The 13,801-nt window shown below is 61.8% G+C and overlaps 1 protein-coding gene across 2 annotated transcripts in view; it reads right to left on the bottom strand.

The window, feature by feature from the left end:
- Positions 1–1,261: 1,261 nt before the first annotated feature.
- PCSK5 (proprotein convertase subtilisin/kexin type 5) overlaps positions 1,262–13,801 on the bottom strand; it is a 39,774-nt gene continuing 27,234 nt past the window's right edge. Inside the window, exons 11-21 of one of the 2 annotated variants that reach the window (XM_078592625.1) lie at positions 12,424–12,541; positions 8,930–9,118; positions 8,119–8,258; positions 7,636–7,827; positions 6,819–6,924; positions 6,379–6,578; positions 6,111–6,198; positions 5,427–5,530; positions 3,475–3,604; positions 3,138–3,253; positions 1,262–3,033 (exon numbers count right to left, since the gene is read on the bottom strand). In XM_078592625.1, the coding sequence (XP_078448751.1) occupies positions 2,921–3,033; positions 3,138–3,253; positions 3,475–3,604; positions 5,427–5,530; positions 6,111–6,198; positions 6,379–6,578; positions 6,819–6,924; positions 7,636–7,827; positions 8,119–8,258; positions 8,930–9,118; positions 12,424–12,541 (1,496 nt within the window). In that variant the 3' untranslated portion in view covers positions 1,262–2,920. The remainder of the gene's footprint in view (positions 3,034–3,137; positions 3,254–3,474; positions 3,605–5,426; positions 5,531–6,110; positions 6,199–6,378; positions 6,579–6,818; positions 6,925–7,635; positions 7,828–8,118; positions 8,259–8,929; positions 9,119–12,423; positions 12,542–13,801) is intronic. The other variant, XM_078592626.1, reaches the window with a different exon arrangement.

Here is a 13,801-nt window from a genome sequence, read left to right as displayed (position 1 = left end):
CCACGCACACCCCACCCCTGCCCCACGCACACCCTACCTCTGACCAACGCACACCCCACCCCTGCCCCACGCACACCCACGCACACCCACCCCTGCCCCACGCACACCCTACCTCTGACCAACGCACACCCCACCCCTGACCCACGCACACCCCACCCCTGCCCCACGCACTCCCCACCTCTGACCCACGCACACCCCACCCCTGCCCCACGCACACCCCACCTCTGACCAACGCACACCCCACCCCTGCCCCACGCACACCCCACCTCTGACCCACGCACACCCCACCCCTGCCCCACGCACACCCCACCTCTGACCAACGCACACCCTACCTCTGACCCACGCACACCCACCCCTGTCCCACGCACTCCCCACCCTATGACCCACGCACTCCCCACCCCTGACCCACGCACTCCCCCACCCCTGCCCCACGCACTCCCCACCTCTGACCCACGCACTCCCCACCCCTGCCCCACGCACTCCCTACCTCTGACCCACGCACCCCCCACCCCTGACCCACGCGCCTCCCCACCCCTGCCCCACGCACACCCACCCCTGACCCACGCACCCCCCCACTATTGACCCACGCACACCCACTCCTGACCCACGCACACCCACCCCTGACCCACGCACCCCCCCACCCCTGCCCCACGCACTCCCCACCTCTGACCCACGCACACCCACCCCTGCCCCACGCACCCCCACACCCCTGCCCCACGCACTCCCCACCTCTGACCCACGCACTCCCCACCCCTGACCCACGCACACCCCACCCCTGACCCACGCACCCCCCCACCCCTGCCCCACGCACACCCCACCCCTGACCCACGCACACCCCACCTCTGATCCACGCACACCCACCCCTGACCCACGCACTCCCCACCCTATGACCCACGCACACTCCCACCCCTGCCCCACGCACTCCCCACCCCTGACCCACGCACACCCCACCTCTGATCCACACACACCCACCTCTGACCCACGCACACCCCACCTCTGACCCACGCACACCCCACCTCTGATCTACGCACACCCACCCCTGACCCACGCACACCCCACCCCTGACCCACACACTCCCCACCCCTGACCCACGCACACCCCACCCCTGACCCACGCACTCCCCACCCCTGACCCACGCACACCCCACCTCTGATCCACGCACACCCACCCCTGACCCACGCACACCCCACCCCTGACCCACGCACACCCCACCTCTGATCCACGTACTCCTCTGCTCCGCGCGTGACACAGCGACGTCGAGTCACCACCTTATTCATTTATTTGAGTTTCGTGTGAAATAGCCTAATTAATACATCGTCTAATATTCACCTACAATACAATAATAACAATAATAACATTTTCTATACAAACACCACGGACATGTAAAATAATAATAAACAAAAAGGCTATAATTAAAAATGGAATCTGGTCGACGTACTTGGCATTAATCTCTCGCGAAGTGAACGCTCCCAAAATAATACAGCAGAGCGGAACCCCTAAGACGAGGACGTCGCAGTCCGCCACTTGGTTGTGCCCTGCCGCGTGCAGCTGACGTCACTTTAATAAGTTAATTGGCTGCACGGTAAGCGGGACCCCACCGCCCGCCCGCCACACCGAGTCGCGAGTCGAACCGTGGCTTTGATTGCCGTGAGACGAGGGGTGGGGGCACGAGGTGCCGATCGGATTTGAATGGAGACCGGTGGGAGGAAAGGGGGTCCGGGGTAAGGTCATCGCGCGGGCGGCCCCTCCGCGACCCACCCACCTACCCACCCACCCACCTACCCACCCACCCACCTACCCCCCCTCTTCCCATCGACCACCCCCACCCCCAGAACCACGCTCCACAGAGCGACGGCACAAGCGGAATGCAGTGAAGAGCACCTCTCGCTCGCTCTCTGTAGGACACTACAGAAAAAAATATATACAATACATATTTATATATATAGATTTATTTTCTGAGTAAATCACAGCTAGCTCTAGATTACTTATGACCTCGTGATTTATAGAACAAAGTATGTATATGGCGCTTCGGTAAAACCTGGTTAGAGCAACGCGCAATGTGTGACCGCTTCATCAATTAAATTTTCCCCGCCCAACACCCCTGCCAAAATTTTGCTCGAATCGTCATTATAAAGAGGGCTCTGTCTCTCGTGGGGTATTTCCCAGAGCTCAGCCCTGGACACAGCTCCAGTTTGAATCAAGCCCTGGTTGTTATCACGTATCATCATCATCGTGATTAGAGAGCTGGCGCATTTGAGAGCAGAGCCGCCCCTGAGCGATGGAATTGCGGTTTTGCGCGCTGCCACCGCCGCTGCCGACCCCTGAACGCCGTGCACCTGGGCGCCGGGTGGGGCAGCGTGGCGCTGGGCAGGGCTCCCGGCCCAGCCAGAGGCCAGGCTCGACGGCGGCACCGGAACGGCCTCCTCCAGCCGGTGCCGCTGCCTGCTCCAACCCAGCGGCCCCTCCGAGGCGCTCACCTGAGCAAAGGAAAGAAACGAGCCACTGGGCCGTCACCCCTTAACGACTCGCTCCGTCGTGGCCGCTGTTGCCGATATTTCTTTTGCCACTTATTTCCACCCCGTTTAAAACATTTCCTCGTGTTGTTTTTGTTGTTTAGTAAAGTTTGGCCATTAAGGGCCGAGAGGAAAATTCTCCGGGAAGTGAAACCTGGCCGGAAGAGCAGGCCCTGTCACCTCCCCGCGCCCCCACAAAACCGCCGCCGCCCACGAGGCCCCGGGGAAACCCGGGGAAAGCCTCGACGAGACCACAGACGATCCGAGGAGACGTCCCTCGACCCTCGGGGGATGTGGGACGCCCCACGCCGGACCGGGCCCCGCGACGACCGGTGGAGGTGGCCGAGGGCGGAGCCGGCGAGCGACGGTGGGCCAAGGGACGACGGCGGGCAGCAGGGCCGCTCGCCTTAGCCCAGGTTGGAGCAGGTCCTGCAGCAGAGCTGCTGCAAGACCTTCCTGCTGCAGAGGTTGTTCACCTTGACCAGGTAGCAGAAGCTGGTGTTCACCGTCTCGCCGCTCGCTGCGCACAACGGGGGCGGGCGGGGGAGAGATTAGGGCGCGCGTGCGCGACGGGCTGGGGGTACGCGAGGTGCGCGAGGTGCGCTGTCGGCGTGGTGCACGTACAGTCGCGGCAGGTGTACACGGCCACGCACGCCCCGGCCTCCAGGCTCTGGCCCTCGCTGCAGCTGGTGCAGCTGCGATCCGTGGGCCCGCTGCACGTCACGCAGCTCACCTCGCACCTGCAGGCGGGCACACGTCCCACAGAACTCGTGCTCTGTGTTGCGTACGCGGCGCGCGCGTACGGGGTGATTCTAAATGCGGCCTACATGCAGGACGGCAATGTGTAGACAGGGTGGCTGTGTGCATGGGTTACGTGTATGGCGCCTTTACGTAGGGAGTGCGTGTGTGTGCGAAGGGTGTCCGCGTGCTGCTGGTGCCATTGTGCGCAGGGTGCTCGTACTTGTCACAGCTGGGCTCGGCGCCCTCCTCCACCTCCTCGCGGTAGTAGCTGGGGCTGCAGTCCGGCACGCAGATCCCGTCCTGCCTCAGGTAGCCGGCCGCACACTTCAGGCACGAGTACTCCCCCCCGGCTGGGGACCACAAACAAAAACAAAGACCTCCCGTGTAGACACGCAGACTGCTGGGGCAAGTGCTGTCCGCGAGCGCCTATGAAGGACCGGTGCGGCGCATGAGGTCGATGGGAATGGGTTGGCGGGTGTGTGGCCAGAACCAAGCCCAGTTGTCTTAATCTCCCCAGTGCTGATGCTGACATACTGCACCAGATACTTATTTTAAAGGTTGCATCGGCCTAGGGCAGGCTGCCCACAACTGCTTCAGATATTTGCCACTGATGTTGGCCGTGAGCAGGAATCTTACTTGGGTGTGCAGCACAGTGCACTAACCACTGCGCCACCACTCCCCACGCGTACATACGCACACACGCACATGCATCCCACATGTAGGCATGCACACACACATGAACAACAGCCGCCATTCACCACTAAGTGCTGGTGAATTCACCACGGCGCTTGTGGCAGGCTAGGTCCACTGATGTCATCACGTGAAGTGTAGAATGCTCGCTGGCTGGGGACAGACCCAGGTGTAACAGGTTGATCGACAGATGATTGTCATATTCTTGGTTCTTTCGGTAAAGTCACAAAATAAAAAAAAAATAATAATGTTTTATATTTGTATTATTTTATTGTTTCCCTTCTACGTGACTTTACCGAAAGAACCAATAATATGAATCCCTGCAGTCACGAAAGCTTTAAATTAAAAGATGATTGTCAGTTGCGCTACCTGTGTCAGTACGTGCACACGAGCGCACACGGCGCATGAAGGAGCGCACTTGGCACGAGGGAGATCGCGTCACGAGGTCACGGGGTCACGAGGAGGCCGAGGGCCTGACCATTCTTATGGATACATGGGGAGGCTTTAGCAGGGAGCCAAGCAGTGCTTTCTGGCTTCAGGGGCCTCCGAAACGTGGAAATGAGAGCCCAGGGATCGCTGGTGGACGCAAGGAAGCCGGAGAGGAAAGAGCCATCAACAATGTTGTCTTGGACCCTCCTTTCGCTCTATCCCGCGTGAGGAGTGTAAAATAATGATTCACATAATTGTTGGGTCAAAGGTCAAGTATCCGCTTCGGAGGGGGGGGGGTGCAGACCTCTCGAATGCGAGATGGCGTAGCGCGTGACATTGGCCGGCAGGTGGCGTGAGATTGATTGCTGGCTGCGTGAGACCAGCACGGGCGAGGTGGTCAGAGAAAGAGATGGAAAATCACGACATGTGCTCCTCCTTCCCTGCTGCTGCTGCTGCTCCCCAAGAAAGTAAGTAACTCTCTGCTCCTAGCCACCAATGCTATTGATTCCCCGCCCCTGGTCAGGTCCAGGTTGAATAAATTACACTTCTTTTTGGCTTATGACCGATTGCCTTTTCTCTAGCATACATTTACGACAGTATTTTTTGTTATATATATAAAACCATACACATGATTGCCATGCCATGCTTGTTCTTGTACAGCATTTTAGATGCAGTTGTATTGAGAAGCTGTATAATTCCAAATTGTACGATTCCATCTGTACCGTTTTGTACATTCGTGACAAAAAAGGTTCGGCCTTGATGAGCCGGAGGCGCGGGTTTGCTTCTCACTCGAGACTTTGCGGAACACTTCCAGGGTAAGGGGCTATGGGCGCAAGGCACTACCCGCTATCGTTTGCAATCCTGCATTACTGTACCAGAAAATGCCACAATCTTGTGAGGTTGACCAGAATGTGTGGTACAACGAGGTACAGAATGAGGCGAGGTGGATCTGGCACGCCGAAATAATTCCAGGAACCAGATTCTGATCAGCTAATCGTTGCGGCTGACATGAAGCGCAAGGTCGCAGGTGGAAGGCGTCGGTGCGGGCCGTACTTGCGCAGGTGTTGCACGACGGGTGGCAGGGCTCGCAGCGCGTCTCCTGCAGGTTGAAGTAGGTCCTCTCCTGGCACTTGGGCACACACATGGAGCCGTGGAGGCTGCGAGGACACGGGACGATGGGGAGATGGGAGGGGTGCGGTGACAAAACCACGGGTGTTATGTAACGGCGAGCTGGATGCATCCGCGGCTGAGCGAGCGCGGGGCCAGGGGCCGAATCTACGAACTTCACCGGCGTCAATCCTCCTCCTAGCCCACGTCAGATCGCGGGGAGAGTCCAAATGAAACAATGAGGAGCTGTGAACGATCACGGTGACACCAGGGCCAGGCAGCGCCCGTGACCGTGCTCGTTACGAGCACCGCCTTGCAACGGAGACGAGAGTGGCAGGCGAACGTCACGGGCGGTGGCTGCCAGAGGTGGACGGACGCTTTGTCAAATTGAACACGCAGGGCTTGGGGTGGAAGAGCTCGCACGCGACAGAGAGACAAAGGCTGCCATCGTTGTTGGGCAGCAGCGATTCATTCGGTGACAAGTCACACAAACGCAAGTGGTGTATGCGAGCGGCCTACTAAGGCCGACACACACACGCACATCGCGCGGGTACACACGCACCAATACGTACCGATTTCATCTCGGGTACACGACCCCCCCCCCCCCCGCGCGCCGTCGCCTTCGCTCACCTGAGCCCGTTGCGGCACATCGTGCAGCGCTCGGCCGCCCCCACGCAGCGCTCGCAGCTCTCGGTGCACCGCCGGCACATCATTGCCGCTGCAAGGGGTGGGGGCGGGGGGGGGAGGGGGTTTAAAAAACCACAGCCATTGTTTCAAATGCCGCGAGATCCTTGCGAGGAAGGTGTCGTGAGAGGAGGTGGGAGCGGTGGCGGCCTGGGAAGACCTTCGTCGAGCAGTGGATTGACCACGGCTGACGACGACGATGGGCATCACGCACCTGTGTCCAGGTAGAATCCGTCGCTGCAGGCGGCCACGCACTGCGGGCCCGGCCCCTCCTGCCGGAAGTATCCGGTGCGGCACTCGGAGCAGCGCTCGAGGCCGGCGCCGGAGCACGCCCGGCACTCGCGCGCGCACCGCCGGCACCGCCGCGTGTCGCCGTCGCCGAAGAAGCCGACCGGGCACTCCGACAGGCACTTCCTGCTCGCGCCGGGGACGGGCGGCACAGCCGGGGTGGGGAGGGGGACACGAGCGGGCGCTCGGAAACAACAAGGCGTTGCCACCGCGCGACGCACGAGCCGGGAGACACCGCGAGACGCTGGCCCGGGGCGCGCGGTCCAGCGCACGGCTCGCCGCCCGCGACCGACGACCATCGAGGAGGCGAGCGGAGGGCGCGAGGTGGCCGTGGGGGAGGGGGCAGTGGCGACTCGTGAGACTCACCTCCCGCCGCCACGCAGCCGCAGGCTCCAGCGGGCGCAGCTCATGCACTGGTCCTCGCCCGGGCCGTCACAGCCCTGGCTGTCGCACTCGGCATGACACAGCCCTGCTTGCGCGCACACACACGCACACACACACACACGCGCGCACACGTACATAAGCACCGGCATGCACGCCAATGCTGTTTGCGAGCGCCTATTACTACCGGCGTAACGTACAAGGCAGGAGTGTGGCCAGATCGACACCCAAATGCTCATGTTGACGTACGTTTTATAGACGGTACGAGGTACTCATTTAAGGCTGAATTGATCAAGGAGTGGCCCAGAACGGGTTCGGATATCGCTCGCCACTCATGTTGGCGGGCACAGCAGGACACGTTCGGGACACGGAAGAGGACACGCAGAGACGAGTATTGCCCTTCGGGGGCTGAACCACGGTTTTAAATAATTTTTTCTTGATTTTGAATTCGTGTCCGAAATGGTGACGAGCAGCAGAGCACCGGGTGGACGGTGGCGTCCGCGAGCACGGTTCACGATGGGCGGACGTTTCAGGCAATAGCCCCTTCATCATAGCTTATAAATATGGAGGCCAGAGATATTGACTGTGCTGTGAAGGGCCATTGTCTCAAACGTTGCCCGTTATGTATTTTTAATTTCAAAGCCACTGTTGACAAATACGTTGAGGTTTTCCTTAAATTACTACATTTGCAGGGGCTAAGTCCTGCTAACCCGAGCCACCTGTCCCCTATTGGACCACGGTGATGCAGAGTGGGGGGCAGGGCTCGTGGGGGAGCGTGGGGCGGGGGGAGGGGCGGCATCACCACTGTACTCGGTCTCCTCCGAGTAGTCCTCGTATTCGGCTTCGTGCGCCGTCGCCGCGTGCTCCGTGGGGTTGGCCGGCTCGGGCGAGCGGTCGCGCTCCACCTTCCCCGCAGGGCCCCCCGCGCCGCCCTGCCACGTGTAGGGGGGCTCCGCCGTGCCGTGCAGGATCAGGGACCACTCCTTCAGCTTGCCTGGAACGCGCACGCAGAGGCGGAGATCCCTCGTGTGGCCTTGACAAGCCGTCGGGGCGAGTGCCTTCAGCGAGCGGCACCTATGAAGGCCGGCACGGCGCACGAGGGGGTGGGTGGCCGGCATCACGCCTGGCCGCCGTTGTCTCCCCGGCGCCGATATTACACACCGCACCAGGTGCCAATTTGGAACTGCGTCGACAGATTCAGACATTCGTCACCGATGCTGGCCATCGTTGCCATCGTCGCGGTCGTCGCGGTCGTGGCCTTAGTGGTTGCGGGCGGCAGGCTCACCCAGCACGCGGGGGTTGCGGAAGTAGTTGGAGGGGTTGTCGTGGATCTCCAGCGTCCACGTGCCGGCCGCTCTCTCTCCCCAGCAGTGCGACGTCATGAACTCCCAGTTCTTGAAGCCCTCCTGGGAGTTGTCAAAGGCCCTGGCTCCCACACAACAACCACAACCACCACGACCGCGGTCATTTTCTGCTACGTGGAAGTGACATCACCGCCGCGCTCGTGACGCAACCAGCGGCAGCGCGCTCGCCGCTCGTCGTTGCAAGGGTTCATGGCCCCAATCCGGCGGCCACCCCGGTTAATGCTGTGGGTGTACGAGCCGGAACACCACCGCACGTCTGCTTGTCGGTGGATGCTAAGTGGCATCGTACGAAGAGAGCAAACCATTGTGTGCCGGCATCGTGGTCCAACTTTGCCAAAATCGAAAAATTACTCGCAAAATTGCTTAATTGGGAAATGCGCAGCAATCATCGTCCCCAGCTGTGAAAGCCTGACAGGACCCTCCTGAAGAAGAGTCTTGAGACTCGGTGAGGCGTTCCCGGGTGATCGAGTGGAACGATCACATTGACGTGCGTCGTGTAGCACGCGCGCACGCAGTGGAGTTCACGGCAGGTGGCGCTCCGCACTGAAGCCCAAACCCCACAGCGCGTCGACTTGATTTTGTTTCACCAGACGAGGGGGATAGAGTGACCCGGGTCACCAACAATGTCAAAAGCAAATGACGAAAAAGTAAAACCACAGCAGCGAAGCAAATAGAAATCGGTGCAAAAGCAACCCGCGTCGCAAGAGAGACCGTCGCGCATTGAGGAAGCACCTCTTGGCCAGCAGCTGGGACTTGGTGCCGGAGGGCGACGTGAGGTAGATGGAGAGGTCGCCGCGACGCGGGTGGGAGATGGTGACGCGCACCACCACGTGCTCCAGGAAGACGACGCGCTGCACCGCATTGTCGGCGCAGCCCGTGGCCTGGTGCACGGCCGTGAGGGTCTGGCTCGATCGGATGAGCCTGCCGCAAGCAACCGCACCGCGCACGGCGTCAAGCGCCGCGCCACGTCGACGCGCGGCAATCGGTGCCGAACCGCGGCAGACTTGGCGGTGCGGCACCACGGCCGCGCCGCTCATCGCCCGGTCGGTGCAGCTGGCAGGCACGGGGCCAGTGGCGGAAGGGTGGGGGAGGAATCAACCTCTCACCCCCCCCCCCCCCGCTACCGACAAGGTGCCATGATGAACAACGCCTGCGATCTGGCGCTTGGTAGCACGTGCGGATGTGAGAGAGTGCTGTGAGATTAGTGGGGAGCGGTAGTATAGCGGTTAGTGCCCTGCGCTTCGGACCCAACGACCCCAGTTCGATTCCCGCTCACCGCCAAAACCAGTAATGATTATCTTAACTGGTCCTGGGCCTCCGCTTCAAATGAGTATCACGTGCGATGTGTAAACATTGCCACCGGGGAGACAAAGGCGGTCCGGCGTGGTGCTCGCCACCTACTCCTCGTGTACCGTGCTGGCCGTCGTAGGTGCTCGCTGACAGCACTTGCCTCAGTCTGTTAGGGCTATGCCGGTTTTCTTTTTGCCTTTGCTGCAATATTTGTTGTACTGCCAGGGGACAGCATCGCAGACTCGTGCAGTCTGTGAATCGTTGCGTGGCGGATTTTCTCCGGGCACTCCAACAAAAGGCAAGTCTCTATTTACAAAATTATTGGCCAAGCATCCCAATGCAGGACACTGAAAAAAATCAACCTTGAGGCCTTCTGCCAAAGATTATCATCACGCCCTCTGCAAGTTAAGTTAAAGCATAAGTTGGGGGGCGGGGCGCGTGCATCTCATGATCCGATTGTTCCGTGTGCATGCGGCTTCGTGCAACGTCACAGACGGCGGACACAGGTGTGGGCTGCCGTGGCTATGCCCCCCCCCCCCCCCCCAGGACGGTTCCAAGCACCGGGGCCTCGATCCAGCACCGAGCGAGGCCCAGCGCCAAGGCAGTCAAGGCCAAGGCTGCGGCCCCCAGACGCATTCCTCGTTTTGTTTTCCGTTTCGTCTCTAGACCCCCCCCCCTCCCGCCGCCGTTCTGTCTGCACAATCCACGCTCGTCCCTCCCCAGCGGCTCCCAGCACCTGCTGCTGTAGCAGCAGCACCAACAAACAGCACCAACAACAGCACCAACAAACAGCACCAGCAGCACCAACAAACAGCACCAGCAGCAGAGGTTTGTGGATCACAAGATGGCCTGGAAGTGGTGTGAGACCAAGTGGGACCATCTGCTTCTGCCGCTTCACTCGACAGGAGGTGACTGTGGAAGTGGCTGGCAAAGAGGTAGCTGCAGGCGCCAGTGGGGTGAGCGAGACGGCGCTGGTGAGGGTGAGTGGGGTGAGTGGGGCGAGCGAGACGGCGCTGGTGGGGTGAGTGGGGTGAGCGAGACGGCGCTGGTGAGGGTGAGTGGGGTGAGTGGGGTGAGCGAGACGGCGCTGGTGGGGTGAGTGGGGTGAGCGAGCCGGTGCTGGTGGGGTGAGTGGGGTGAGCGAGTCGGTGCTGGTGGGGTGAGTGGGGTGAGCGAGCCGGTGCTGGTGCTGGTGAGTGGGGTGAGTGGGGCGAGCGAGACGGTGCTGGTGGGGTGAGTGGGGTGAGTGGGGTGAGCGAGACGGTGCTGGTGGGGTGAGTGGGGTGAGCGAGACGGTGCTGGTGGGGTGAGTGGGGTGAGCGAGCCGGTGCTGGTGAGTGGGGTGAGCGAGCCGGTGCTGGTGGGGGTGAGTGGGGTGAGCGAGCCGGTGCTGGTGGGGGTGAGTGGGGTGAGCGAGCCGGTGCTGGTGAGTGGGGTGAGCGTGCCGGTGCTGGTGGGGTGAGTGGGGTGAGCGAGCCGGTGCTGGTGGGGTGAGTGGGGTGAGCGAGCTGGCGCTGGTGGGGGTGAGTGGGGTGAGCGAGCCGGTGCTGGTGAGTGGGGCGAGCGAGACGGTGCTGGTGGGGTGAGTGGGGTGAGTGAGCCGGTGCTGGTGAGTGGGGTGAGCGTGCCGGTGCTGGTGGGGGTGAGTGGGGTGAGCGAGCCGGTGCTGGTGGGGGTGAGTGGGGTGAGCGAGCCGGTGCTGGTGAGTGGGGTGAGCGTGCCGGTGCTGGTGGGGTGAGTGGGGTGAGCGAGCCGGTGCTGGTGGGGTGAGTGGGGTGAGCGAGCTGGCGCTGGTGGGGGTGAGTGGGGTGAGCGAGCCGGTGCTGGTGAGTGGGGCGAGCGAGACGGTGCTGGTGGGGTGAGTGGGGTGAGTGAGCCGGTGCTGGTGAGTGGGGTGAGCGTGCCGGTGCTGGTGGGGGTGAGTGGGGTGAGCGAGCCGGTGCTGGTGGGGGTGAGTGGGGTGAGCGAGCCGGTGCTGGTGAGTGGGGTGAGCGTGCCGGTGCTGGTGGGGTGAGTGGGGTGAGCGAGCCGGTGCTGGTGGGGTGAGTGGGGTGAGCGAGCTGGCGCTGGTGGGGGTGAGTGGGGTGAGCGAGCCGGTGCTGGTGAGTGGGGCGAGCGAGACGGTGCTGGTGGGGTGAGTGGGGTGAGTGAGCCGGTGCTGGTGAGTGGGGTGAGCGTGCCGGTGCTGGTGGGGGTGAGTGGGGTGAGCGAGCCGGTGCTGGTGGGGTGAGTGGGGTGAGCGAGCTGGCGCTGGTGGGGGTGAGTGGGGTGAGCGAGCCGGTGCTGGTGAGTGGGGTGAGCGAGCCGGTGCTGGTGGGGGTGAGTGGGGTGAGCGTGCCGGTGCTGGTGGGGGTGAGTGGGGTGAGCGAGCCGGTGCTGGTGAGGGTGAGTGGGGTGAGCGAGCTGGCGCTGGTGGGGTGAGTGGGGTGAGCGTGCCGGTGCTGGTGGGGGTGAGTGGGGTGAGCGAGCTGGCGCTGGTGGGGTGAGTGGGGTGAGCGTGCCGGTGATGGTGGGGGTGAGTGGGGTGAGCGAGCCGGTGCTGGTGGGGGTGAGTGGGGTGAGCGAGCCGGTGCTGGTGGGGTGAGTGGGGTGAGCGTGCCGGTGCTGGTGGGGTGAGTGGGGTGAGTGGGGTGAGCGTGCCGGTGCTGGTGGGGTGAGTGGGGTGAGCGAGCCGGTGCTGGTGGGGTGAGTGGGGTGAGCGAGCTGGCGCTGGTGAGTGGGGTGAGTGGAGTGAGTGGGGTGAGTGGGGTGAGTGGGGTGAGCGAGCTGGCGCTGGTGAGTGGGGTGAGTGGGGTGAGTGGGGTGAGTGGGGCGAGCGAGCCGGTGCTGGTGGGGGTGAGTGGGGTGAGTGGGGTGAGTGGGGTGAGCGAGCTGGCGCTGGTGAGTGGGGTGAGTGGGGTGAGTGGGGTGAGCGAGCTGGCGCTGGAGGCACCGACCGGTTGCTGCGCTCCGCCGACTCGACGCACACGTGCTGCGGGGGCAGCGGCCGCCACTTCTCCGCCTCCATCACCATGGCGCCCGCGTCCATCAGCCCAAACCCGTACAGGTGGCTTACTGTGGGGGCAAGGCGGGGGGGGGGGACCGTGGGTAAGAGGTACAAGCAGTGAATGTGGTCACTTGAGGTGGTGCACATCTTCTAGTCAGAGCCTAGAGCCAGTGCTGGAAATTCGACATTCCTATGTCGGAGGCAAGTATATACAATTACTTATAACTGCCCTTCAAAGTGGTACTTATTTTATTGACCCCCAGATGGATAATGATGATGATGATGCGCTGAGTCAACTCCCAAGCAGGATTTGAGCCTTCTGACTGCAAGTTGCTCGCTCTGCCGCTGTGCCTACGTGTGTGTGGACGTAGTGCGTGTGTGTGTGTGCGGCCACGGTCATTCCCTCCCTTCTCTACGCTTGCGAAACGTGGACCCCCCTAGTGGAGCATCTTCGCCGGTTGGAAACATTTAGGCTGGCCTGCCTACGATCCATCCTGGGTTTAACCAGGCTGGATTGTGTGAGGAGCTCACAAGTCCTTGAAAGATCTGGGCAAAGTCCCATCAGTGAGCTCCTCCGGCAGGCAAGGCTGCGTTGGCTGGGTCATGTAGCCCGCATGCCCAGCCACCGCATGCCTAAACAGCTTTTGTTCGGCCGGATCGAGGGGGCTAAACGGGCGCGGCACGGGCTAGAGAAGAGATGGAGTGATGTGGTACAGGAGGACGTGGAGCTGAGTGGACTTGCCGATGACTGGTACCAGCGGTGTCAAGATCGGCCTCAGTGGAGGAGGCTCGTGAAGGACGCTACTGGGCAGTTGGAGGCAGTCGCCCTCCAACAACAACGGAGGGCGGAGGAGCGACGCTCACAACAACGAGCAGAGCGCCGGGTGGCTAAAGCACAGCAAGTTGGCACAGTAGGGGGCACAGGTGGTGCATCAGTCAGTCATCTCGGTCATCTCGGTCAGTCGACCCGTGGCACCTGGGTCTGCCCCGTGACCTCCTGCCAGCGGGCGTTCGACACTTCACGTGGCCTCAAGGTGCACATGGCCTGGCACAAGCGTCGTGGTGACGTCACCGCCACTTAGTGGCGAATGGCGGTTGTTGTTGTTGTTGTTGTGTACATGCAGTGACAAATATCGAAACCGGTCCTGGGCCTCCCCTAGGTCGACTCGGCCTCAAATGAGTACCTGGTGCAGTGTGTAAACATCGTTACTAAGGAGACGAAGACCACAGGGCGCGGTGCTGGCCACCCACCCCCTCGTATCCCGTGCCGGCCTTCATAGGTGCTCGCTAACAGCACTCGCCCCAACAGTCAGTTCAGTTTATATGGG

The sequence above is a fragment of the Lampetra planeri genome, chromosome 3, assembly GCF_965212315.1.
Source record: "Lampetra planeri chromosome 3, kcLamPlan1.2.h2, whole genome shotgun sequence".
NCBI classification, from domain to species: Eukaryota; Metazoa; Chordata; class Hyperoartia; order Petromyzontiformes; family Petromyzontidae; genus Lampetra; species Lampetra planeri.
The sequence above is the reverse complement of the archived record's forward strand: the minus strand, read 5'-3'. Positions and strand labels throughout refer to the sequence as shown.